We start from the raw sequence: 26,463 nt of genomic DNA on the forward strand, positions 1-26,463 counted from the left end.
CTAAAGCTGCTTGCTCCCTTTGACTGGGTGGAACGTCTGGAAGGGATTTTTTTGATTGCTTTGGAATGCGAAAGAATGGGATTGTATAGCCTTCGGAAATGATAGACTGTACCCACTTGTCTTGAGTTAGGGATTGCCAGGCTTCTGGGTACAGAGATAATCTTCCCCCGACTGCCTCCGAAGGTGGACAGTCGGGCAACACCTCAGGGATGCTGAAAAGGCTTGCCGGAGAAGGTTTCTCGACTGCCCTGATTCTGCCGGCCCCCTCTGCCTCTAGGGCGGGGTCTACCATTATTGTTCCCCCCTCTGCCTCGGGAACCGACTCTTTGCGTCAGGCAAAGCTCCTTGAGATTGTTTGCAGAACCACATCTTTCCCCCCTTCTGGCCTTTGTGGTAAGGCCTAGAAGGGGTAGAAACTCCCTCGGCAGAGAGAGTCTTGCCTTCAGTCTCGCACCTAGTCAGGGTTTCCTTCACTTGAGGACCAAAGAGGGATGATGCATCAAACGGGGAGTTAGTGAAGGACGCCTTGAAGGGGTCCGCAAAATTACATAGCCGCATCCAGGCATGCCGACGTAAGGCCACACCTGTACCTGCTGCTCTATTCGCTCCATCCGCCGCATACGAAAGGAGGCGCATGGAGGAGTTAACTATTGAGTTGACGGTAGCCAGCTGAGAGTTCATCCTGTCCTGAAAACCCGCAGCTGTTGGATCCTTTAACATTTCACTCGCTTCCTTGATCAAATCTCTCTGGAGACGAGTGAAATGACACAGGTAGTTCAGCGAGCGCATAGAAAAGGTCGCTGACGAAAACATCCGCTTCCCGTACCTGTCCATAGTCCTAGACTCCTTGTTAGGAGGATGGACAGGCACTGAAGGATCAGCTAGCTCCTTCTTGGTGTCTGCAGCTACCACCATAGCATCCACAGAGACACCTTTGGTCAAAAATTCTTTGTCCTTGGGGGCAGTGATAAACTTTGAAGGTCTCCTGGGGGTGGGGTCCACAGAGTCAGGAGCCGTCCAGGCCTTCTTTGCCACCACCTGCATAAGGGGTCAAAGGAGGGGACACCCAGGAGGTGGAAGGGCGAGAGCCAAACGCCTCAAGATACACCGATTCATCCTCTGAAGGGTTGAGGGCAGGCCAATTCCCCCTCTGTTTTAAGATCTCGAGGATGTCTGCAAAAGAGACATCTTCAGAGGGGGAACGAGGGGAACCTTCAGAATCTTCTAAATCGGTGTCAGAAGTGACAGACTCAGGGGAGTCGATGTGCTTCCTCTTGCAATGCCTCTTCCTAGGAGGCTCTCCTACTGGGTCAGGAGAGGCCTCGGAAGAGGAGGAGATCCCCACTGGGGATACTTGAGGAGCTGGCTCTCTGCGATCCAGGATGAGGGAGTGAGCAGAAATCACCGGAGGCACCGTGGAGGGAGGGGCAGATGGAGCCGACTGTGGTGTTGAACCAGGTTCTAACACGCTCCTCATGACCTCGAAGGCACCCCTGTCAGGCAGAGCCAGAGATCTCCACTCCGAAGAGCTGAAAACCTCCTCCCCCGGCACCGACAGTGATGGCTCCGAGGCCGATGTCGGAGCCGAACTCACCAGCGCCGAAGCACCGAGAGGGAGAGCGGGGTCGGACAAGGGTCCGATGCCACTCGCCCCCTCGGAGCCGACGAGGGAAATTCGGCGCCTAGATTCCTCCAAGGAAGAAATCGGAGCAGACGATGGTACTGAAGACAACGGTATTGGTTCCGACGCAGCCACAGTCTCGGGTCCGAGCCGCCCCGGCTCCGAACTCAAAGGAGTCGGAGGAGGAATATTCTGAGTGATGGGATTAGCCATAGACTGTTGAGTCGGGCTTTGAAGCATCTGGGCCAGTGCCTCGGACTTAAGAAGTCGACTCACTACCCTCTGAAGGTCATGATCTGAAAGTCTCGACGACCTAGAGGAGTGAGATCTATGGCTCCATTCAGACAGCAATGGAGATGCTGGAGCCGAATGAACGGAGCCGATAGATGGTGACCGGGACCTTTTTCTGGAGGTCGGTTCCGACAATCTGATCGGAGCCGACTCACTGGTGTCTGCCCCGGCTCCGGCCGGAGCCGAGGAAATAGCAGAGACATTAGTTCGAGCATCATCGGCTCCAGCCGGAGCTGATGTTCGAACGGCCTTCGAAGCCCCAGAAGACGACTCAGATACCGGAGCCGATGGTCTGATAGGCTTCGAGGGTTACCCCGAAGACTGAATTGGGGGACCCTCAGGCTTCAATAAGCCCCTTAGAATGTGCTTATTTTTACGCTCCTGCAGGACTCTAGGGCTGAAGCCATGGCAAACAGCACATGAGTCCTGCAGGTGCAAAGGTCTCAGGCAGTACACACAAGAAGTGTGACCGTCTGTCAGAGACATCTTCTGACAGCACGAGTCACACTTCTTAAAGCCTGAGACCTTTGAATCCTTAGACATGTCTAAGTAGAAAAGTGTAACCACACAATCACACACACACACCAATTACACTTAATAGAAATTTAAATTAAACTTAGAAAAAATAAATTATAAGTAATTTAGAAATTAAATTCCCTACAAACACAGTCACTCCAACTACTAGGAAGGGAAGGACTGGGTCTAAGGCCCAAGGGAAGAACTCTAGTGAGTTTCAGGAAAAGAAAATGGAAATTTTAAGTGGGAATGGAAGGAAACTACTTACTCTATAAAACTATGAAGAAAACTAACTTAAAAAGGGGGGTTTATCTAAGAATTAACTAGTTTTTCTAAAACTGACCTGACGAGCCGGTTGAAACGCACCTCGATCGCTTAGTGGCAAACGAGATCTGGGGAGTTACCGCCTAGCATTGTGGGATATGGGGGAGCCTCGAGCTGGTGGAATTAGCTCTCGAGCTTTTAGAGTGGCCGAGTCGGAGCCGAGGTTCGGCTCCGAACCCATCCAGCAAGAATGAAGGCGAGATAGACAACTTAACATTCATTATTTCTTCATTACTGCGTGTTCACTATCGTTTTTTGCTGGTCGTTGGTGGTTCACATGTAAAACATTTCATAAATATTGTAGCTCTATACACCATACTTACTATATTACTGGCCTTTGGGATGGTATTGTTAGTTCAAAGGTCAAACTTCAGGTTTGTATTGAGTAGCACACCAATAACTTAGCTTCCTGCACTTCTGAGATTTTGTTCTTGAACATTCTATGACACTAAAAGTGGTGTCACAGGCAGTGCTTTACATCCCAAAATACTTTTAAGTATGTTGCTATTGAGGTGAAAGTAATTACAATGGAACTAGGACCACTAAGTTCTTTGTAAATCAGTTCTAGCCTGTACTAAACTAAAAGCTGGTCAGAGGGTTGTATTCTTCTGTATATTGAAGCAATCTGGATATGCCTTAGTGTTGTGAAACTTTTTTTTTTAATTCTCATTTACTACATCTTTACATCCAGTTGAACAGTAATTTCCAAACTAAACAATCATAAGAAAATTACAAGTAAATCGTCATTTGAAACTAAACTCACGAAATTCATCTCTTTAATTATTAATGGAATATACAACTTTTTGAAATGGGGCAAACAAATTCACAAACATTAAATATAACAAAAAACACATGTTCATTCCAAGATTTTTGCCTCTTAATATCCCGCATATAGTTGTCAGGAAAGCTCATACATCAAGCTAGCAGGAACCTCTATTCAATACTTTCAGAAGTAAGCATGTTCTGACACTTGACTCGGAAAGACTGTAAATACTAGTGAAACAATCACAGAGCCATGTGGAATACAAAAGTAAAATGGCCGAGGGAAGAACACGATTTCTCCAAATTTCAAACTTCTGTCTGCTGGACAAGTAGCTACAGGACCATTGTGCAGGATTATTCAATAGCAGAGCTTCTGTTTACCATCCTAATAGAAGGCAGTGTGTGTCAGAGGCCTTGGATGAATCCAGATACAATGCAACATCATCATCACCTTGAACGAGCACGGTTTTAAGAGCAAAAATCATGGAAACATTCCACTACTGATAATAAAATAACCTGGAAGGCTGATAGATACCACATACCATTCTACTCAAGTTCCTCACCTCCCCCCCCCCCGTGGGGGGGTGAAAGTACAGTTGTGTACACTTACCATAAATGTAGATGGTTCAAGTGTATTCACTGATGCAGTCATTACATTTGGGTTATCTGCTTGCAGGCAGCCCTCAGCTGGCCTGATTATCAAAGTCTTGGGTCCTGTGTCAGTTGCTGTCTCATCTTCCATGACGTCAGGTAGTCAGGGGTATAAAGCATGCAGCCGATGCCATTTTATCAGTTTTTCTTGCCCCAGATGTCAGGTGCCTCCATAATGGGAAGCAATTATATAAAAGGTTACATCTCCAACAAAAAGCATATACACCAGAAAGCTTAAATACAGTAAACCAGAAGAGAGGTATAGTCAATAGAAGTCAGGGGGCTGGAGGGAGGGTAACCAGGACTGCAACAGTGAATACACGAACATCTACATTTATGGTAAGTGTACACAACTGTACTATGTTCGTGTTTCACTTTTGCAGTCATTACATTTAGGTAGATTCCCAAAGCTAAGAAAGGGAGGAGGCAATTACAGAGCATTAGGACCAACTATTAGGCCCTGCAAGACTGCAGTGGCAAAACCAGCAATGAATTTAGAAAAAAATTGGCAAGTGGTAATGTTTGGTGAAGGTATGTACAGAACTCCAGGTAGAAGCTTCTAGGATGTCCCTGGTAGGAACACCTCTGAGAAAGGCTGTAGAAGTAGATGCCGCCTTGGTGGAATGGGATCTTATCCCCTGTAAGGTAGGTCTTCCATGGTGCTTATAGCAGAAATGAATGCAATGGCCTATCCACTTAGAAATGGTTTGCTTTGAAATGGCCTTCCCCTCTGCCTCTGTAGCAAAGGCAACTAGCAGCTGTTCAGTTTTCCTGAGAGGCTTAGTCCTGTCCAAATAAAATCTAAGTTGTCTGTGCACGTCCAAAGAGTGCAGTATTTATTCTCCTTTGCTGTGTGGATTAGAAAAGAAGGTTGGCAAATGAATGGACTGATTAAGGGCCACACTGGATACCACCTTGGGCATAAAGGAAGGATTGGTCCTGAGGGACACCCTGTCCGCGTGGAAGATGATGAAGGGCTCCACTGCCATGAGGGCCTGTAATTCAGACACTCTTCTTGCTGAAGTAATGGCTAGAAGAAAGGCGGTTTTCCAGGAAAGGAATTTCAACTCTGCAGTTGCAGCTGGCTCAAAAGGAGGTAGAGTGAGCTTTTCCAATACAAAGTTAAGTTCCCAGGCTGGAGTAGGAGCTCTCCTGGGTGGTCTTAAACTTTTGGCCCCTCTGAGGAATTGTTTCAGCAGGGGGTGAGAGAAGAGTGGTGGCTCAGTGTTATAATGTGCTGAAATGGCTGAGGCATGAATTTTAATAGAAGAGAATGAAAGGCCGTTGTGAAATATCTCTGTTAAGTACTGAAGAATATGCGGTAAGCTGGGCACTGCTGTGCCCATCCCCTGGGTTTGGCTCCAGGAACAGAATCTTTTCCACTTTTCAGCATAGGATTTTCTAGTACTAGGCCTCCTTGCCTCTAGAATGACATCCAGCACTTGCTTGCTGAAAGATGGTATTGGAGAACTTAGGTAATTAGCCAGGCTGCAAGGTTCAGGGTTTGATGCTGGGGGTGCAGAATCTGGCCCTCCTGCTGGGAAAGCAGGGAAGGGGTCTGAGGCAGGTGCCATGGTTCCAGCAGTGACATACTGCGCAAGAGGGGGTGCCAGTGTTGGCATGGTCAGTCTGGTGCAATGAGTATTGTCCTTGGTTTGTCCCGTTTGATCTTTAGTAGAATTTTCAAGAGGAGAGGCAGAGGGGTGAAGGCATAAATTGAGAGCCTTTTCCAGGTGAAGGACAGGGCATCCACTTTCCAAGCTGGTCTGTGGGGAGTCCTTGTACAGAATTTGTCCAATTGGTAGTTCTGGGGGGAGGCAAACAGGTCTATCTCTGGGCTCCCCCATTTGTTTCTCAAAATGTTGAATATCTTTGGTTCCAGTTTCCACTCGTGTGGGTCCATGAGATTTCTGCTTAGGTAGTCTGCCAGTGAATTTAGCTTGCCTGGCAGGAATTGAGCTTGTAGGTGCACTTGGTAGCTCAAGGCTGTGTTCCACAGAGCCATGGCTAGTCTGCAGAGAGGGTATGAGTGGGTTTCCCCCTGCTTGTTTATGTACCACATAACAGTGGTGTTGTCCGTCTTTACCAATAATTGTCCTGGAAGAATGTGATTCTTGAAGGCTGTCAGAAAATTCTGTACAGCTAACATTTCTTTTTGACTGATATGCAGGTGCATTTGACTCAGCTTCCATTTGCCCTGAATGCACTGCCCTGCCAAGTGAGCCCCCCCATGTATAGTCTGATGCATCTGTTGTTAGGGTTTGGGCGGCAGGGGGTAGAGTGAATGGCAGTTCCTTGTTGTGGTGGCAGGCCTTTGCCCACCAAAGGAACTCTGTCTTTATACAAAGAATAATAGGAATCATTGATTCCAGGTCCTGAGAATGTTGACACCATAGGCTTTTTAGATACCATTGTAGTTTCCTCATATGCAGTCTTGCATATGGAATTAGTAGGATGCAAGAGGCCATGAACCCCAGGGCTTGCAGTATTTTCCTTGCAGATAGCTGGGTCTTTGTGGCCAGTAGTTTGAAGTAGGCTGTCAAATAAACTTGTTTCTCTGGCATGAGGTAGGCCATCTGGGAAGTTGTATTCAAGCTTGCTCCCAGGAATAGATGGGATTTCTTTTCGTTTATGGTGTACCCCAGTGAGGTTAGCAGTTTCTTTACAAATGCCAGATGATTTAATAGTATGTCCTGGCTTTCTGCTTGAGTTAGACAATTGTCCAGGTATGGGTATATTTGAATATTTCTTTGCCTGCAGAATGCAATGACTGGAGCTAGGCACTTTGTGAACACCCTGGGTGCAGTAGATGAGCCAAAGGGCAGTGCAGAGAACTAATAGTGCATGTAGCCTGCTCTGAACAGTAGGTATTTTCTGCAAGATTCCTTTACTGGGATGTGCAGGTAAGCTTCCTTTAAGTTCAATGTTGCCAACCAGGCATTTTTGCCTAGCATGGGAAGCAGCTGATGAAGAGTTAGCATTTTGAATTTTGGGATTAACAAAAAGGTGTTTAGGATACACAGGTCCAGGATAGGACGTCAGGAGTTGTCTTTTCTGGGTACCAGGAAAAGTCTTGAGTAAAAACCTTGTCCCTATTCCTCTTCTGGGACAGGCTGACTAGCCCTGATACATAAAAGAGAGAGAACCTGCCTTTGAGCCTCTGCCCACTGATTTGGGAGTTGGTCTGGTCAACCATTTGGGGTTGGTAAGGTAAGGAAGTGGAATCTGTATCCTTGGGAAACTATATTTAAAACCCATTTGTCTTGGGTAATGAGTTCCCAGTTTTTTGCATACAGGGAGATCTTCGCCCCCTAAAGGAGCAGTCAGTTGAGCAGGGCTTGGAAGGTTAAAGGTTAAGTCATTGTGACAGTTTACCATGGGGGGGGTGTCTTACTACTTCCAGCTTTGGAAGTGGGAGCCCCCCACTGTTTAGGCCTGTGAGTACCTTGAGACTGTAGCCTAGGTGGTCTTGCTGGAGGGGAAGCAGAAGGGATGGAGTCCTCTGCATCAGAATCCTCATAGGTAGATAAGGGCAAATACTGATCATCAGAAGAAACAGAAATTTTAGAATCCTGATCAGAAGAATCAGAAGAAAAATCAGTCCCAAGTCTCTTAGAGGGAGAAAGCTGGCTTCCCCTAATTAGAGTAATAAGGTCTTCAGCCATTGTTATCATTTGTTTTTTAGGCATATGGGCCCGACCATGCGGTTTGGGCGTCGTTTTTATAGGTTCATAGGTTGGTACTAGGCTATCAGCCCTAAGGCCTATACAAGCCTAGCCATAACAATCCCCTATTTCTTCCCACACTATTTACTTCCCTGGACCCCTGTCTAGCAGGGCGACTGACATGATCCCCGGGGTGGATTTCCTTTCTCCCATCCAATAGTCAAGGTTCCTTTTGAAGAGGACCAAAGTGGCTCTCTGCTTGACATGTATGGGCAATCTATTCCAGAGTCTGGGGAGTCTCTGGGTCAGGAACCTATCCCTCCAGCATGTTTTGTTTATTGTGATGACAAGGTTTAGATCCCTGGAGTGTGTGGCTCTAAGGGATTGGGATTTCTTTAAGTGTAGCATGTCCAACAGCTCTGGGTTTGACATGGTCTTCGCCTCTGAGTAGACAATATGTAACAGAGTATAGTTGGAGTTTTTTAAGGCGGTCCGCATAGGGCATCTGCTTTAGGCCTGTGACTCTTTTAGTGAGGTATTTCTGCGGCCTTTCCAGTTGTTGCAGATGTCTTGATAGGTACATACCAAATGGGGCATTGTATTCTATAATGGGTCTAATGAGGGATGAGTACAGTGGACAAAACAAAAACGAGGACCAGCAAACAAGGCACCTTGTAGTGAAGTAGAATACATTAATAAAAGTATTAGGTTCTTTGAAACAGACCGGTTTCGGCAAATACAATAGACAGAGCCTTCTTCAGTGTACGGATTTCATACAGAAAAGAAACTTTTTATAAATAATTCATTGAATCATGTGACTAATTACAAATGTTCATTAAGACCTGGCTTAAAGAGCCCATCAAGTTTGATGATCCATTTTTTCTCCATGGAATTCAGTAAATCATGCAATCAATAATTGTCAATCAGGGAAAAATGTATCTGCTTTTTTCAATCATTTCAAACATTCTGAAGCGAAAACTACAAATACTATCCAAACTACACTATCAGGTGAACCTCTACTTGGATGCTTTCCTTGCAGACACTGCAAGTATTGTACCAAGTTACTTAAAACTAAAAGTTTTACTAGCCAAAATACCCCTGAAGTGTATAATATACAATTGTTTGCTAACTGTTCCTCTGATTGGGTAATTTACTTGGCCAAGTGCAACTGTCCTGCATTCTATGCTGGTCAAATTTCAAGACCCTTGAAACTTCGAATATCTGAGCATCTTAGTGATATCAAAAACAAGAGAGAAACGAATGCCTTATATAAACATTCTTTAATTCATCACAATGCATGTTTCAGTTTTACCATTATAGAAAAAATATTGAGATCTAGAAATAATAAATTAGGTTGGCATGATTTACTGAATTCCATGGAGAAAAAATGGATGATCAAACTTGGTGGGCTCTTTAAGCCAGGTCTTAATGAACATTTGTAATTAATCACATGATTCAATGAATTATTTATAAAAAGGTTCTTTTCTGTATGAAATCCATACACTGAAGAAGGCTCTGTCTATTGTATTTGCCGAAACCGGTCTGTTTCAAAGAACCTAATACTTTTATTAAAGTATTCTACTTCACTACAAGGTGCCTTGTTTGCCTGTCCTCGTTTTTGTTTTGTGTACTGTCTCCTTTGGGACCCTGCCGCTGCCATATTCGCAGAGGTTATATCATTCATGAGTACAGTGGGACAATGACCTCCTTTTTTTCTGGATGAAAAGCCCTTAGTGATGAGGTGTACCACATAGAAGGATTACCTGATGTGGTTATCGAAGGTGAGACCACTGTCCACCTGTGTGCCTAAGTCTCTTATCACACTTTCGGTGTTTAGTGTACTGCCACCTATATGGTAATTCACAGATACATGTTTTTTCCCAAAGGGGATAACTATACATTTCTTGGCATTGAGCTTGAGCCCATGGCTCTGGCACCAAGCATCTGTTTCTGTAAGGCCCTTTTGTAGAGTATCCACATCATTTGGGGATTCAATAATGGCTCCCAGTTTGCAGTCATCTGCGAACTTTGTTATCCAGAGTCACTTAGTGTTGGCCTGTACTTCAGAGAAATAGATGCCAAACAAGAGTGGTCCCAGGACTGAACCCTGAGGTACTGCACTTGTCACTTGTCTGGAGCTGGATTTGGAGTCGGCTACTTTTACAGTGTGGGTTCTATCAGTAAGCCAGTTAGCAACCCATTGGGTGACGTAGGGATTAATGCCCAGCTTAGTAAGTTTATCTATGATTTCAGAGTGGGGGATGGTGTCAAAGGCCTTGGCAAGGTCTAGATAGGCTGTGTGGACCACCTTACCCTTGTCCATGGCTCTGGAGACTGATTCAAAGAAGTCAATCAGGTTCAGGAGACAAGATCGGCCCTTCACGAACCCACAATGGGTGGGGTCCAGTGTTTGACGGTTGCCAATGTCTTTGTTTATAAGTTCCATGATAATACGCTCCATGGCCTTGCAGATAAGGCTTGTCAGACTGATGGAACGGTAGTTTCCGGGATCCAAGGTGGATCCCCCCCTTGTGGTGTGGGATAACTGTAGCTCTGCGCCACTCAGTGGGCATGAAAGCTGAGGTGAGGCTATAATTAAACATGACACTTAGGTGAGGTGCCAGTTCATATTGTAGTTCATGTAGTTCACAGCCCGGGATGTCATCTGGTCCCATGGATGCTGTATTCTTAGCTTTGGAGAGTGTGTTTTTTACCTGTGTGGCCATTATTACCGGAATTTGGCAATCTTCCGGTGCTGAGATGGGCCATTTAGGGGGTGAGAGGGGGGTGAAGTTGGCACTGAATCGATCTGCCAGGATATTGGCAATATCCTTGGGATCGATATATTTAATGCCATTCTGTTTTAGCTCAGAGCAAATCTGAGCATTGCCATTTAAAATCTTGATATAGTTATAGAATGCCTTGTGGTTGTCTTTGGAATCTTTGGCAATTTTATTTTCGTAACTAGCTTTGGAGGATTTTATGAGGGATCACAGTTTCTTACTGAGGCTGGTAAGGAAGTTTTTTGTGGGATTTTCCTCTTTTCTGCAACAGTTTCCTCCTTTTGTTGTAAAGTTTGTTTATGGCAGGGGACCACCCGATTGGCTTCCTTTTTTTGGATGAGAGCATCTTGGTTCTATTTGGGATAGCACGATTCATGCATGAGTGGATGTGCTCGTACAGTGCCTTAGTGTAGGATTCAGCAGTTGAACTTTCAGTTCCCGTCTGCATGGGTGTCATGAAGTTTGTCACTTCTGACTTGAGTAGCATGAAGTTGGCTTTGGAGAAGTTTTTTATGGAGGTTTCCTTACTGGGGGGGGTGGGGGTGGGATGTGGATGTTAAGGGTGATTAGCTTATGTTAGACCTGACTAACGAGGGAGTGACCATAGGTGTGGAGCATCGATTTCCCATGTTGGTAATGACCAGGTCTAGGATACTGGAGCCCCTGGTGGACTATGGATTAGTTGATCCAGGGCGTTAGAATTTATGAATTCCAAGAACGGTTGGGCAAAGGTGTTGGTACATGAGTAGTTTTCTAGGCGTGGATCGAGTTTTAGACCTTGAAGAAGAAGATGGCATCAGTTTGATATGCAAGTCAGTAGGCCTGAATACACTCTCAGAAGCCGGTGGCTGCACAGTGGTTCCGGACACATCCAAGGTAGAGACATCCACAGGTTCCACAGTCGAAGAAGCATCTCGCGGCATACCGGACTCTGAGTGGGTCTCAGTAGAGGCCTGCGAATCTGAAGTAGCGGGTATCACGGGCTACAAAAGCACCTCACTGAGTACCGGCGAAGTGGCGACTAGCTTAACGGAAGCATCGTCGGCAGCTTTGGACCTATGTGGCCTGTCTCTGTCTTTATCTTTACATTTTTTTTTTTCTGAATGTTGGTAGTTGGATGGCTTACCAAAGCCATTTCTGGATAATTAAACAGAGTACTGCAGTAGTTAGATGCAAAAATGAACCGACGATGAATAGTTCGAGGATTGAATAAGGCACAAAACTGACAGCGAGGGACGTCGTGGTCTGGGCCTAAGCAAGGAATGCAGTACGAATGAAAATATTTATGAGGTATTTGTTAACTTTTACCGACATCAGTTTAGAGCAAAAAAAAGGATCCCCAAAGGGGTACTTAGCTTTTTTGAAGACTTCAGTCCTGAAACTCGCAAACGAAAATTTCAGGAGTCGGCTGACCGGCACTTGCGAACTGCTTCTGCTTTGGGCACCGCACGGCAAGAAAGACTGATAAAATGGTGTCGGCTGCATGCTTTATATCCCTGACTACCTGACGTTATGGAAGATGAAACAGCAACCGACGCAGGACCCACGACTTTGATAATCAGGTCATCTGAGGGCTACTTGCAAGCAGATAACGCAAATGTAATGACTGGAACAGTGAAGCACGAGGAACATCTATACAGGGGTATGAAAGTTCAGTCTACTAAGAAATATGTGTGTGTGTCAACAATGCAAGTGTTGACAATGCCTCTCAGCAAATCTAAATACAAGAACTACCACAGAGTCTCTAAATACTGGCAAGATAAAAGACAAACGTTTGTAGTGGTGCAACAGTCTTTGCCTGTCTGGATTATCCTCTCAAACTGCTGACAGCTTCTTGCCTGGTTTCACCACTCTCTCAAGAGTGATGCATGATAATTAAAATGAAGGGCATTTTCCTATATGAAAATTCTCCATGTTCTAATGTCTACCAAGGTTCAGTTCTTGGACTTCTGCCTTTCTTATTCCTAAATAACTTTGAAACAATGTTTACTACCCATCTTTTACAAGAGTGATCTGCTGATAATGTGGACATTTTTATACAATTTACTGAACAGTGTCTTCACTGTGAATGGTTATTTGTACTTGGATCAGCACCAAAAGTCGTTTGTATCATCTAACAAAATGGAAGGTATCTTAGTTATCCACTGTTTAGGAGATGCTTCTGTGATTTGAACAAGCGGCATCTCTTATATTTTTAAATCAGGATTTTCAGACAATTTATTCTTATAAACTATTTGCTATGTTGGTTATTCATCACACAGTGAAAGAAACTCGTCATTCTATTAATCATGTACAATGCCTTAGTTTTAGACATTTTAATTTCTCTGACAGCAGCAACACGTTACATGCCTTCAGTGTTACAGACGTATGTGGCACGAGATCCCATTACACATCACTCTTCTCTTTTCATTTCCTCAAGCATGCATGTCCTACATTGAGATGTGCTTGTAGTAAGTAAAGCATAGCGTAATAGTGAAAATGCCCAAGAAAAGAGTTTGTAACTTTCTTGCAAAATATCTGTATAGACATTTTCATTAATAAACATGCAATTATGCATTAATACTATGCTTTAGTGTAAAAACATAAGAAATCTACTTGGGGAAAGAAGAGAAGGAAATATTTAAGTTACTTCTATTAAGATGCACTGCTGTATCTGACACACCTCTAATATGTTCTTCAAGGAGAGTCACTGTAACAATAAACTGTAATTAGGAAAATTATCAAGTAGTACAAGTTTATCTCTGGGAGTGAACACCTACAAGTATCCCAGAACCATTCACAGCCATAGCATTTCATATCCTATCCAAAGACAAATTACAATTTCATGAAAGTAGCTGAAGATGTAGCTAGCATACATGTTGCAGCTTACTTGTACTGGGCAAAAACATTTCTGAAGGGTTGCCTAAATAGCTGCTGCTGTATAGAACAAATGGCGAAAATGTTTTGCAGTGACATGCCTTTCAAATGAACCAGTAATACAATGGCAGAGGCACAATTGCACTTTTCTAAATCAAAGACAGACTTTACTTTCCTCTCTTTAATCAAATGGATTTTTAATTTACTTTAAGGACAACACTTCACACTGTAATTGGTCAAGAAGGCACATGAAGCACATGGTCTTTATTCTGGCAGTTAATTTAGGAGACTGGTATATCATTATTTCGTTCAAAAAGTAAGACAAAACCCGACTCACACAACTATGAAATCTTGTACAAGCAGCTTCAGGTTACATTTGCCAATAAAAGTTCTATTTTGAGGGGTTAAAATTCTGATAGTGTGTGCAGTGGTTATTGCTAGAAGAGAGTTCTTTTTAGAAGATTTTATTTTTATATATATATGTTGACATATACATGAGCACATGCCGCCCCCCTACACACACACAAATACACAGTCCAAACGTGTCCAGCATCTATAGGTTTCTCACCCTAGCCCCTCTAAAAGAGATCACTGCATGACACTAGCTAAAGTGAATTGGCTACCTATAGAAGAAAGATACTCTTCTGTTGGTTTGATGGTATCCTTACCAATGTAGTTCTTAGCTTTCTCACTGCTAGTTTTTGGAACAAATATGTGACATCATCCTCTTTCAATTAACAGATCCTGCTGTGCAGCCCCAGTCCAGCTGCTTATTTGCACTTTCATGGAAATCACTACAGTTTGTTCCTTACAGTTCTCTGACATAGCAGAAAATATCAGGTTTTCTCTATGTGCTCTGTCTCCAAATTTTTTTTTTTGAAACGTGGCGTATTAAAAAGCCTCATGCTCAGTCGACCTTTAATTCATTTCAGCATCTGATTTTTGCACTTTTATTAGCTTGTCTAAACAGCTAGTTGAACTATCTTCTATTGGTCCACCCTTTCATTTGACTATATATTCCTTTAGTGCTTCGCTTACTTTAAGCAACTCTAGTGTATTTAATTTATTTTTTTATTTTAGCTTACTAGTGGACATCGCCAGTACCAAAGATGAAACTTAAATGCTTTTGTTGAAAGCTACAATACTATTCTCAGACAGTCTCCTTTTCTAGTGAATTCTCAGTTACATTCTCCAAATTTCATCTTTGCTGGCATCCAAAATGTTTAATTACACAGCAGTAACTGAATTGTATCAGATTTGGTTTCTTTTGGTGCTTTTTCCACAGCAGCAGTTTTCATACTGGGAAAGCCCTAATATACCTGTTGATCACTGTGCAGCCACCTTAGAAGTCTGGCAGATACTGCAAATTGACCAATGCAGAACCCTGTTACTGCTCAGAGGATTCCAAAACAATATATGGAAACACTTATGTCAAAATTCTGTAACCAAAGGAAGGCAATGAGAGAGAATGACAGCAAATGCTAAGCATATTCCTAAGAAAGCATTTATAGTGCTGCTTTTACTTTAGGTTCACCCAAAATCACCATAAAGTCAGCTGTGTAAAATCGTACCATAACAGTTGATGCCCTTCTCTTCACTGTTATAATATTCCTTACAATAGGGATCTCCTGCAAAAAGCAGACCAACATCCTGCCAGTATACCAAAGCCTTTAGATCTTGCATACACCTTGCATTACACATATCCTCCCCGTACAGGACATACAGCATAAAGGTGATGCAAGGATGCAGTTATCCAGAAATTAATTGCCCCAGAAGAGAGAAGTCTCCATAGGACAAAAAAAGACTACGCACATCCAGGAGTAGGAAATGCAGATGGAAAAGGAGGCCCTCGGCCAGGAAAAGAACCAAAGTAAAATTTAAAGGAAAAAAAAAAGAGGTTGGAGGAAAGGAGTGAATACTGCAACAGTGAAGAGAAGGACATCTACTATTATGGTAAGATTTTACACAACTGTACTATGTAGTTCTATATCACTGCTGCAGTACTATTCACAATAAGGAGAGTAAAAAAAGCTCAAGAATAGGACTGGGAGGTGGAAGGCTGGGAAGAGCCCTCAAAAAGCCCATATAGAATGGCTTGAGCAAAACCTGCTCTAGCCCAAGAAACCACATCGAATTTATAATGTTTGGTAAAGGTAAGCAACTTCAGGGATAGAATTGGCATCCAGCACCTTGAAGAAAGCACCAGAAGAGACAATAGCCACAGTGGAGTGAGCTCTGATGAAAGTAGGCAGGCATTTGCCACAAAAAGAATAAAAAAAGGAAATGGCCTTAGAAATCCAGGAGGAGAGGGTTTGTTTAGAAACAGCCAAACCTAATGCCCTGGGATGAAAGAAATAAAAAGCTGGTCAGATTTGTGAATGGCTTTAGTTTTATAGAAATAATACTTGAGCTGTCTGTGTAAATCCAAAGTAGGTAAGACACTCTCACTAGCGGACTGAGAAGGAAAAAAGGAAGGGAGTTGGATTGCCTGACTTAGGGACAACTCATTGACCACCTTGGGCATAAAAGAAGGATTAGTATGATGAGACGCTCTATCCCTGTGAAAAACTAAAAAAAGAATGGATGGCCATAAGGCCTGAAGCTCAAAAACCCTCTGAGCAGAAGTAAGAGCAAGTAATAACACAGTCTTTCAGGTACAATGTTGCAAAGAAGCTGAGCCCACAGGCTCAAAAGCAGCCTGGGTCAATTTTTACAAAACAAAATTAAGGTCCCAAGGAGGAGGAATAGGCTTACCATGGGGGCCTAAGATGCAGGAAGCCTTGAAGAACGGCTTGACCTCACAGCGACAAGCCAAGGGAGGAATCAAGGGCAGACCAGCAGAAATAGCTGACAAATAGGCCTTTACAGAAAAATAGGCCAAGCCAGACTGGAGCAACTCACACAAACAGCAAAACCAGAGGGATCCCCACTCTAAAAGGATCCTGGTTATGAGCATGGCACCAGACAGAAAATCTAGTCCATTTGGACATACAAGACTTTCTGGTTGCAGATTTTCTTGCCTCCTATAAAACCTTAAGCAAGTCCTCAGAAAACAGGTGCCTAAAAGGAATCAAAATCCTATCACCCACAGTGTCAGTTGAAGATTGGACAAGTGAGGATGGATGAGCGACTCATTGCCCTGTGTGAGGAGGTCCAACCAGTGAGTTAACTTGTAATGACTGCCCTTGGCCAGATACATTAAGAGGGAGAATCAGTGCTGTTTTGGCCAAAAGGGAGTCACTAACAAGATTTCTGGGGGAATCCTGCTGAATCATCTGCAGGACTGTTGGAAGTACAGGAAGAGGAAAGAGTGTAGAAAGAAACATCTCTTTCCAAGGGAAAGAAAGGCCATTATGTCTTCCATGCCAGATGGCATGGTACACTGGAACAAAAAAGAGCAAGCTGTCTGGTCAGAGGGGAGGCAAAAAGATCTATATTAGGAATACCTCACCAATGGACTATGTCCAGAAACATGTCTCTGTACCACATCCATTACTGTGCCTGTGTTTTGGACCTGCTTAAGGTGTCTGTCACTAAATTTTTCTCTGAGGGAATATATACTGCCTGAAGAGTTAACTGATAACAGAGAACCAAATGCCAGGCATGCAGATTCAACCTGCAAAGAAGGTAAGATTTTGTGCCCCCCTGCTTGCTTACATACCACATCACTGTGGTGTTATCCATGTACACCTTCAGAGGGTCTGGAGACAGCACGGGGTGAAATATTTGAAGGGCTACAATCAGAGTTCTCAACTCCTTGATGTTTATATGGTCTGACCACTGATGAGGGGGCCAAAGGCTCTGAACTTTCTGATGACCACAGGAAGCCCCCCCACCTGAACCATTTGTGAATAGTTCTTGAGAAAGAACCAGAGGCTGAAAGGTCAAGGCCTGTGTTGAGGGAAACATGCTGAATCTACCACTTAAATTCCCACTTTAGACAAGGAAGAAGAGGTACACTGAAATCTAGAAGGTGGCAATGCTGAAGTCAAACTGTCTTGACGTACCATTGAATCTTTCGCATGTGCAGTCTGGCAACAGGGAGCACTGAAATAGAAGAGGCTATGAATCCCAGAGCTTGTAGAAACTCTGGCTAGAACTGTAGGTAAAGGAAGAACAGACTGAAAGAAAGATGTCAAGGACAGAACATTTGAAAGTTGGAGAGGTCAATATGAGAAATGTCTGAATCCTGCAACCCAGATACACATGGTCTTGAGAGGGAGTCCCGGCAGATTTTTGAAAGTTGATAGTGAACCCCGGACTCTGGAGGACAGATATGGTGAATTTCAGATCCTGTAACAGGTGACTTGGGAGAAGGCGCCTGAAGCAACAGATAATCTAGAAAAGGAAAAATCCGAATGCGTTGGAGCCTGCAAAAGGCAATCATAGCAGCTAGACATCTTGTGAATATCCCTGGAGCAGTACAGAGGGCAAAGAGCAAAGCAGAGAAATGAAAATGAGAGGAAGAAACACAGAAACAAAAAACTTCCAAAAAAAGGATGAACAGGAATATGAAAGTAAGCATTTTTCAAATCCAGGGACACTAGAAAAACATGGGGTGAAATGAGAGGAAACAGGGTTTTAAGAGCAAGAGTCTGCAAGGTAGGAACCTTGAGAAAGGTGTCGAGTAAAAGAGAGATGCAGAATAGGTCTCCAAGTGCCCTCCTTTTGAGGGACCAGGAACATCCTGGAGTAAAAGCCCTTTCCTACCTGAGAAGGAGGGACACGTTGAATGGTTCTCTGGTCCAACAATGACCCGAGAACCTCCAAGAAATTAGGAAGTTGCTCTAGACGAGGTTAGGGAATCCCTGAAAAAGAAGGGAGACACTTCCACAACATGAAGTAGCCTTGATGGATGATGAATAGAACCCAAGAATTCGAGCTAATGATATGCCAATTTGGAAGACAGAGGGAGAGCCAAAGGGACAAGGGAACCTGGCTGAGTGGGAGGTGGGGGAAAGAAATCAAAGAAAAGCAGTCTTGTTTAATAAAGGGGACTTCTGAGCCTTAGAAGCCTGAGAAGACAGCAGCAGTATTTCACCTACCCCCATGCCTGCCTCTGGTGGCCTGAGATGATCTGCGAACAAAAGCAGACCTAGTAGGATAGCTCCTCTGGAACTTGGGGATAGGGGATACAAAGATAAAGATCCTCCAAGGTTTTGTGTTTTCCCTGAGGAGACTTAAACATCTCAGCAGCAGCGGTCCCAAAGAGATTTTTATTATACAAAGGAGCATCCAGTAACTTGGCCTTAATGTCTTCAGGTAAGGACTGCAGGTGAAGTCAAGAATAACACCTCATAACAGATGCAAAGGCAGCAGCATCATAGCTACACTTGATACAGTGATGCTCTACCTCAGATGTACAACCTAAAAGATGGAAGATTTTGCTTCACAATCAAGACGATTAAAAATTACCTGACAAGCCTGGGCAATCACGGCCACAGTATATCTAGTCATGTGGGACTGATAACTGATGGCCCCAAAGGCCAAAGTAGAAGTAGTATAAACCTTCCTACCACTTCTCTCCATTGCCTTACTATCTTTAACTGAAGGCAAAAGTTTTGAAGGCTTGTCAGAGGGGAATGACACCACACCAGGGTCACCAGAAGGACATGTAAATGAGAACTGACAATCCTCAGGAACCTTACAGAACTTGTCAGGTTTCTTAGGAGCAGGAGGCTGAGAATCTGGAGACTTAGAGGTAGCAATAAAGGTGTCAATATAGGAGGCACTGTGGAAGGTTTAGAAGTATTCGTTGAAGCAGTTCATAATACCTTTTTTGGACATGAGTCACTTGAGAAGAATCCTACTTAAAGCATTCCATCATTCTGGCTATAATATCTCCAAAAGACAATTTTTCCAAAGGATATTCAGGAGTTTCAGACTTCTTCATCAGAACCATAAGCCAAAAGTGAAGTTATGTGGGAAGAGAAGGACAGGGACTCCATCAGATTCTAAATTTTCACCTGATGAATCGGGCTCTCTACCTCGCTTGGAAGAAGCAGAAATCCCCGGGGAGGGGGGGGGGGGCAGAGAAACCCCTTGAGGAGACTTCAGGGCCATTAAGGCACTGAACAGGCCCTGAGTAAATTCCTGCCATTCCCTTTGGGGATCCTTAAGGCATACAGAAGTACACTTAGTCTTCTGCTTTTTCTTAATAAGGATGTCAGCTCTGACAAACACTGGAGGTTCTGAAGCTTGATGATATTCAATAAGAGTATCCGGAACCTCTTCACTGACCAAAATATACAGAATCCCTCAAAGGCCCTCCAATATAATCACCTGCCATTTATCCTCAATGTCTGCAAAGCCTCAGTGTATATGTGGAATGAAAGATCCATGCCAGCCTCCGACAGGGTCATGGCAGAGGAACCCAATGTAGACATCAGACAGCCTACAGAGCTTTCACCCGCTTCAAAAGGGATGTGCGGTGGAGGCTGGACAGTCATGGAATCCGGTCGAGGTTTCTTGGCCTTCTTGCTTAAGAGGACCTTGGGGTTAGGAGATTCTACCATGCTACCTTGGGCTAACAATTTAAGCTTCTGATTCTCAAAACAAAGGGCAAGGGAAGATAAGTGACCACTAAGAGTTTTAAGTACAAACGCTTTGCAAATACTACAGGATGTATGGTCACTGGAAGCACCCACACCAAAAAAGACACTTTTCATAATGATCCTAATGAAGAATCTGCCTACCACGCTGACATTTTCCCTTTTTGGATGACATGAACTCTATCCATCCATCCACCCACAATCCCTTTCTCCCATTTTTGCACATGGGGTCGGGATGTCACTTTACTAGTGACAATCATATAGAGCCAAGGTTTACATCGCTGGGTGACTAGCCCTGCCATGGTACTTCTTCCACACTACACACTAGCATGCACACACCTATAGCAAATCTAGAGTGTCCAGTCCACCTACTACACTTCTCTGGAATGTAGGAGAAAACCAGAGCACCCAGAGGAAACCCACGCAAACACAGGGAGGACATGCAGACTCTGCACAGAAAGCACCTCAGCCGAGAATTTAACCGGGGAACCTCTTCCTGTGAGGCAGCAACTATCTGCTGTGACACTGTGCTTCCCTTTTTATTTTTTCATTAATAAAAAAAAAATGGATGACATGAACTCTAGGTAACGAATAGGTGACAAGATCAAATAAGAATAAAAGATTATCCCAGTGGGGTACTTGTCTGACAGCTAGGTATTCACCACAACAAAATGGCTTTTAGACAGTTAGAGCTGATGGTGATGTTTGGACTGGTGACAAGAAAGTTATGGGTAACTGCATCTGCACAACATCTGTATCCCCTACATCCTTTACGAGGAGTACAAGTGTGATGCATGGCACTTGCAAGGTCTAAAGGCTTTGGTACACTGGACAGACAATGGGCTACCCTTGGCAGGAGATCCCTTTTGTGAAGAATACTGCAACAGTGATATGGAAGGACATCTACAGGTTACATATTTCTTTGATTCCCATATTACATTATATGTGTTTTAAGTACTACTGCAAATGCTTGCAATCCGGATGATCAAAGATCAATAAGAAGCTTGGGAAAAGTCAGGTGGTGTATGGGAGAGAAACATGGCTATGTCAGCACACTCATGTCTGAGAGAAGAGTGTGGTGGTGCCCCCCCTTGCATTGACCTAGAACTCCAGTAGAGTAGACTAGGATGGCCCCCTGATAAGCTGCAGAGAGGAGCCGTGGGTAGGTCTATCCAAGTTGGTAAAGTAGGTCTTGTGGAGGCATGTCAAGCAGTGGACGTGCTTCTGGATCAGGTGAATAGGTAGTCTCTCTGCAGTTATGTGGAAGCACACATCGCCACCAAAGGCTGGGGTTAGGCCCCATAAAAAAAAACAAACACCATAATGGCTGCAGGACAATGGCTCCCCAATCAGCTTTTGCCTCACAGGGAATGAATGGACTGGGAATAGCTCTCATATTACAAAAAACAAATGGGCAAACAGATTGCAGGGAGCTGATGGTTGGCAGGCAGTGGGGCACCACAAGTAAAAAATAAAAACATTTAAAGCTCTGGAGTTGGTGGAGGTCTTATCAGTACCTCAGAAGCAAGCTTCAAGTCCCAGTTTCAGATAGCTGCCACTGATGAGGCACCCTCCTCTACACGGCTTAGACTCTTTTAAGAAAGAGACATTTATAAGAGTGTTGGCACTCTGTTTTCCCTGATCTATCAGCCTTCTGTAGTTATCCTTTTCTGGCTGGCTCCTTCCATTTCTTTTCATAATTCACTTTCTGACTGCTCCTGTTAGACATGTACTTTTTCTTTGTCTTCTTCTCTATGGTTTTGAGACATTCTTCATTTAGAAACCTGGTAGTCTTTAAGCATGCGAGTCTAGAAGCCTGTTTAAATGTGATATCACAGTCTTTATTATTATGGTTTGTCTGTAAACAGAAAAAACACTGGCGAGGTTTACCCAACACTTTCATGCATTTTGAGTAGAAAGATGCAACATAATTATATCACTGACCATTTGAAGAAACATCAAGTTCTGTTCAAACGAATGAAGAATACTTCTGAAGCATTGTCTTGAACATTGACATAGAATTAGCACAAGCCACCATGTAGTTACATTTTCTGTGGCACAATATGAGGGAATAACTTGACAGATGGTAAGAATAAAATGTATGACAGTGAAGAAATGGGGAAACAGAATGGGTCTACTAAAACCTGCAGTGGTTTTTCCAGTGGAGAAAAAAAGATATGTGCAAGAAAAAATTGTAAATAAATTGGAACACAGAAGGTGGGCAAACCCAAATATTATGATATGCTGTTAAGACAGAAGCTCCCTCAAGATCAATTACAAAAGCATCCAATTGTGAATTTATTTAATGGCCATCACAACTGGAAAATGCCCTTTCAGAAAAAGTGCAAGACCCCTCTCTGCTTGTCACAGCTTGGAAGTGAAGGTATTCGACTGGGACAATTAAGTCACTGTTCATACCACATCCCAATCTTTGCTCACATTGTCATATGCTTCTATCAGTATTTTCTCCATTTTCACATTTTGTTTTTGCAACTCTATCTAGCACAAGTGAACTATCACTTCAGATGGCAGGGTATCCTCTTACTTCTTATCTCTTCTGAATGATGTCTAAACAGAAGCAGAAAAAAATGTCATATTTACCTTGCACAATTCTTGCCTTTGAACTACGAGGTATAACACAATTGCTGTTTTACATGGTTAAAAAAAACAAAAACTCAAGATAATTTAAAATAAAAACACACTGAAACACCAAGCTGTGCAGAGAAAACTGGTACAATACATACTATACGCAAATATTGTTTATGTCTTTCGGCTTTTCGCGGTTAGGGGTCGCCACAGCGGAACTCCGGTCCGCTAATGACTGGCTGTAGAGTTTTATGTGCTAGTTTGCCGGGCCTAACGCACAAACTTCAACGAAGGAACGCCCATTCACACATGTCGCCACACAGAAGACGCTCTAACTGAGAATCGAACGGGCAATGTCTAATTGTGAGGCGACAACGCTACCGCAGCACCACCACCGCAGTTATACGCACATATTATTAACAAAAAAAAAAAACACATGGTTACTGAAACATTTTCAGAAATTATGGATATTAATATTCTCTAACCTTTCTTGACAGTTGGGTTTACTAACTGTGAAGTTCTGTGTTTTTCAGGAGGTGGAGGCATAACTGGTGCTGCTCTTCGAGGTTGTGGTGGGATCTATGGTAAGAAATTACAAATATAAAAACTTTCAGTTAAACCATTCACTTTGTGTGTTAAGGTGCTAGAGCAATTTCACACGAGAATCTGATTTCATTAAGAAAGGTGTACATACTTAAGAAGCAGCATACCTCTCAACTGTGCACATTTTTGCAGAAAGTCCAAATTTTTGCCTCATATTTTTGGTCTATTCCTCATAAAATTTGTGGTTTTATAGCAAATTAAGGAGGACAGAAGTAATTGTCATTAAATAATGACATACATTTGAGTTTCTGACTTCATATCATTCTGAAAATGTATGCCAAAACAAATCTTGTTATTCTGGCAACTTTCTAAGTTTATGAGGGCAATATATAAAATATACCCCTATTTTTGGGCCTTTGACCCTCCCCACCCATTTTAGGTTTTGTCTAGATTTCTTGTGCTAAGAAGTTGAGAGGTATGGCAGGCATATTTACAGCTAATTTCCAAAGTAAGGTCCCTTTTTTAGTCTTTTCACCCAAGTAGCACTGTTGCATTAATGCATAACAATACTAAAACTACCAAAACCAAAAGTGTGCAATTACTCTAAAATTATATAATTAACAAAGAAATGTCACAGAAAAGCACATATTTGAAGAATATTTTTAAATAAAAAAAAGTTATGTACTTACCATAATGTTCCACCTCTGTTGTCGATTTTCACTTCCCAACTGATGGGTTTGGATCTGAGGAGTCCAATCCGACTCGGCTGCTGTAAAAGCTCTTGGAAATCCAGCTTCTCCCTTATCCACAATGCATCATCGCAGTCACCTCAGATCTTGTTTGCAAACGATAAAAAGAGACGTACTCTTACAAGTTATACATATATGTGTATAATTTGGATAAAGATAAACTGTCTCAGAGAAGAAGAGGCAATGCCATATCTGGAGCTGGTAAAGATGTAAGGATATAACCCAACTGTTATACCCCCTTGCTCTTCTAGGATAAACCTAAAAAGGTTGGGGGTTGGTAGAAAGAAAGTCGAGGAGGAATGAAAATCGGCAAAACAGATGGAATGTTATTACAATTACATAACTTTCTCATCTAATGTTGTCAATTTTCATTCCATCCTCAAATGATAGGGCGGAGTCCCAGCTACTTGGAAATATCCTTCCTTAAATCCACCCAAGGTTCCAAGTGCCACTGACCCAAAAGATGCCCTACTTCTGGACACCAAATACAGCTTAAAATGAGAGATAAAGGTGTGAGAAGATGCCCAAGTTGCTGCTGAACAAATATCATCTATGGAAGTTCTTGAGTGGAAAACTGAAGAGGTAACTATAGCTCTGGTAGAATGAACCCGTACTTTGTACGGCAAAGTCAATTCTGACTTGTTATAAATAAAGGAGATACAATCCATAAGCCATTTAGCTAAGGTGACTTTAGATACAGGTGCACCCAACTTCAAGTTGGCAAAGGATACAAAATTCATCAGTTTTTCTGACATCTTTTGTCTTACGAGGACAAAAACGTAATCGTCTATGCACATCTAGCAAATAACAAGTATTCTCCTTTGTTGGAATAGTTCATAAAGAAGACTTCTAGATTAATACATTGACTGATGTTGAGATGGGATACTACCTTGGGCAAAAAGGATGCACTGATTCGTAAGAAGAGACTATCCTTATGGAAAATGAGATACAAAGGTTTCACTGACAATGCCTGAATTTCTGAAATTCGTCTGGTGGAGGGGATGGCAACTAAAAATGAAGTCTTCCAAGACAAAAATTTCAGGTCACAATCATGGGCAGACAAAGGGTGGTAAAATAAAGGACTGCAGTACCAGATTGAGGTCCCATTGTGGCATGGGATTTTTAAAAGGGGGTTTAAGAAGGACTGTGCCACCTAAAAAGGCTTTACATAGTTTATGAGAGGCTAGTGAGTGGTCATCAAATCCAATGTTGAAATTTGAAATTGCTGTCAACTGGACTCTCACTGTTGAAGAACTGGCCTCTTGGATGAAAAGCAGTTTCAAGAACTCAAGCTCATGTGTAACTGGTGCTGAGAAAAAGGTCTATATGGTTCTATACGGTACAGTGTACAAATCTTTTCTACTTATAAGCGTAAAGTTTCTTAATGGATAGCCTAAGGGAAGACAACAAGATGTAAAGAACAGGGGAAGACAGCATCAATTGTCTGGCTATCACTGGAAGTGGCCGTCAGCTTGAGGCTTGGAAGGTCCGGATTTTCATTCTTTCCTCAACGTATGGAACAGAGTCCCCAGCTAAGATAATCTTGGGTGGCCCTCGTGGAAAAATAGTCCAGAGAACTACGAAGCCAAAAGCAGCCCTGTTTCTAGATATGATGACCTTGTAACATATAGCTAACAATTTGTAGTCATAGTTTTTCAAAAATATTGGACTCGAGTTTTCTGATTTATCTTTATCAACCTTTTTCCAAATCAGAACTACTCTGTTTATTAAACTCCATTTCTACTCCTCGAGAAAACTATTCATTACACATTTTGACCAATATATATTTAACTGCCATTTTTCTAGTTTTTTAAAATAAAAATAAGGAATATCATCCTGATCAGAAGAAGTGTTAAGATTAATTTGTACTGCCAAATGAAGTTCTGGCACTGTAAATAGTTTTCCTAATGCATTTCCACATACACCCAAATGGCACTAGTACTGTGAAAAAGTAACTGTTGAATGTTTATGAAACTTATTCTGAAGCCACTGAAACTAACAGCAACATTTGCTTATTTCCCCTTAAAGACCTTTTCTATTTTTACCACAAATAACTGCCATCAAAACATTTCTACACTTACTATTTAAGGACATGAGCAATGCATCTTCTGCAGGGTCTATATCAGTTCACCAAAACGGCTGAAGTTCGAACACCATATGTTCGAACATCTAACCACGAAGTGCAAAAATATCGAAGTCTTAGAACAGCGATTTATTTCCCAGGGGGAAAAAAATAGCTTTTCCAAGAAACTCACACACACAACACAAACACACCAAAAAAACAGCAATCCACGCACACACACTTAAAATCCTACATCTAACCCTACACTAAACTGTACATACACTACTATCTACCCACTTACCTTAACATAAACCCTAACTTTAAGGTCCGTCACTACTGCACACTTACCTGACCCACGCCCTAACCCTAACTGACCTATCCCGCCCTAACCCTAAAGTCTGTCCCTATCGCACGCCCACCTCACCTGCACCCTAACCCGCACCCTAACGTCCACACAATCGCACACTTACATGAAGCCGACGCGTAACTTCCCACCACAGTCC

The 26,463-nt window shown here is 42.9% G+C and overlaps 1 protein-coding gene across 1 annotated transcript in view; it reads right to left on the reverse strand.

The window, feature by feature from the left end:
- The window catches only part of NCKIPSD (NCK interacting protein with SH3 domain), a 1,945,114-nt gene that overhangs the window by 1,033,424 nt on the left and 885,227 nt on the right, over positions 1-26,463 (reverse strand). Inside the window, exon 4 of the mRNA XM_044078525.1 lies at positions 23,092-23,185. Within this exon, the coding sequence (XP_043934460.1) occupies positions 23,092-23,185 (94 nt within the window). The remainder of the gene's footprint in view (positions 1-23,091; positions 23,186-26,463) is intronic.

Source organism: Protopterus annectens, chromosome 7.part1 (genome assembly GCF_019279795.1).
Source record: "Protopterus annectens isolate FY-2018-M chromosome 7.part1, PAN1.0, whole genome shotgun sequence".
Lineage (NCBI taxonomy): Eukaryota > Metazoa > Chordata > Ceratodontiformes > Protopteridae > Protopterus > Protopterus annectens.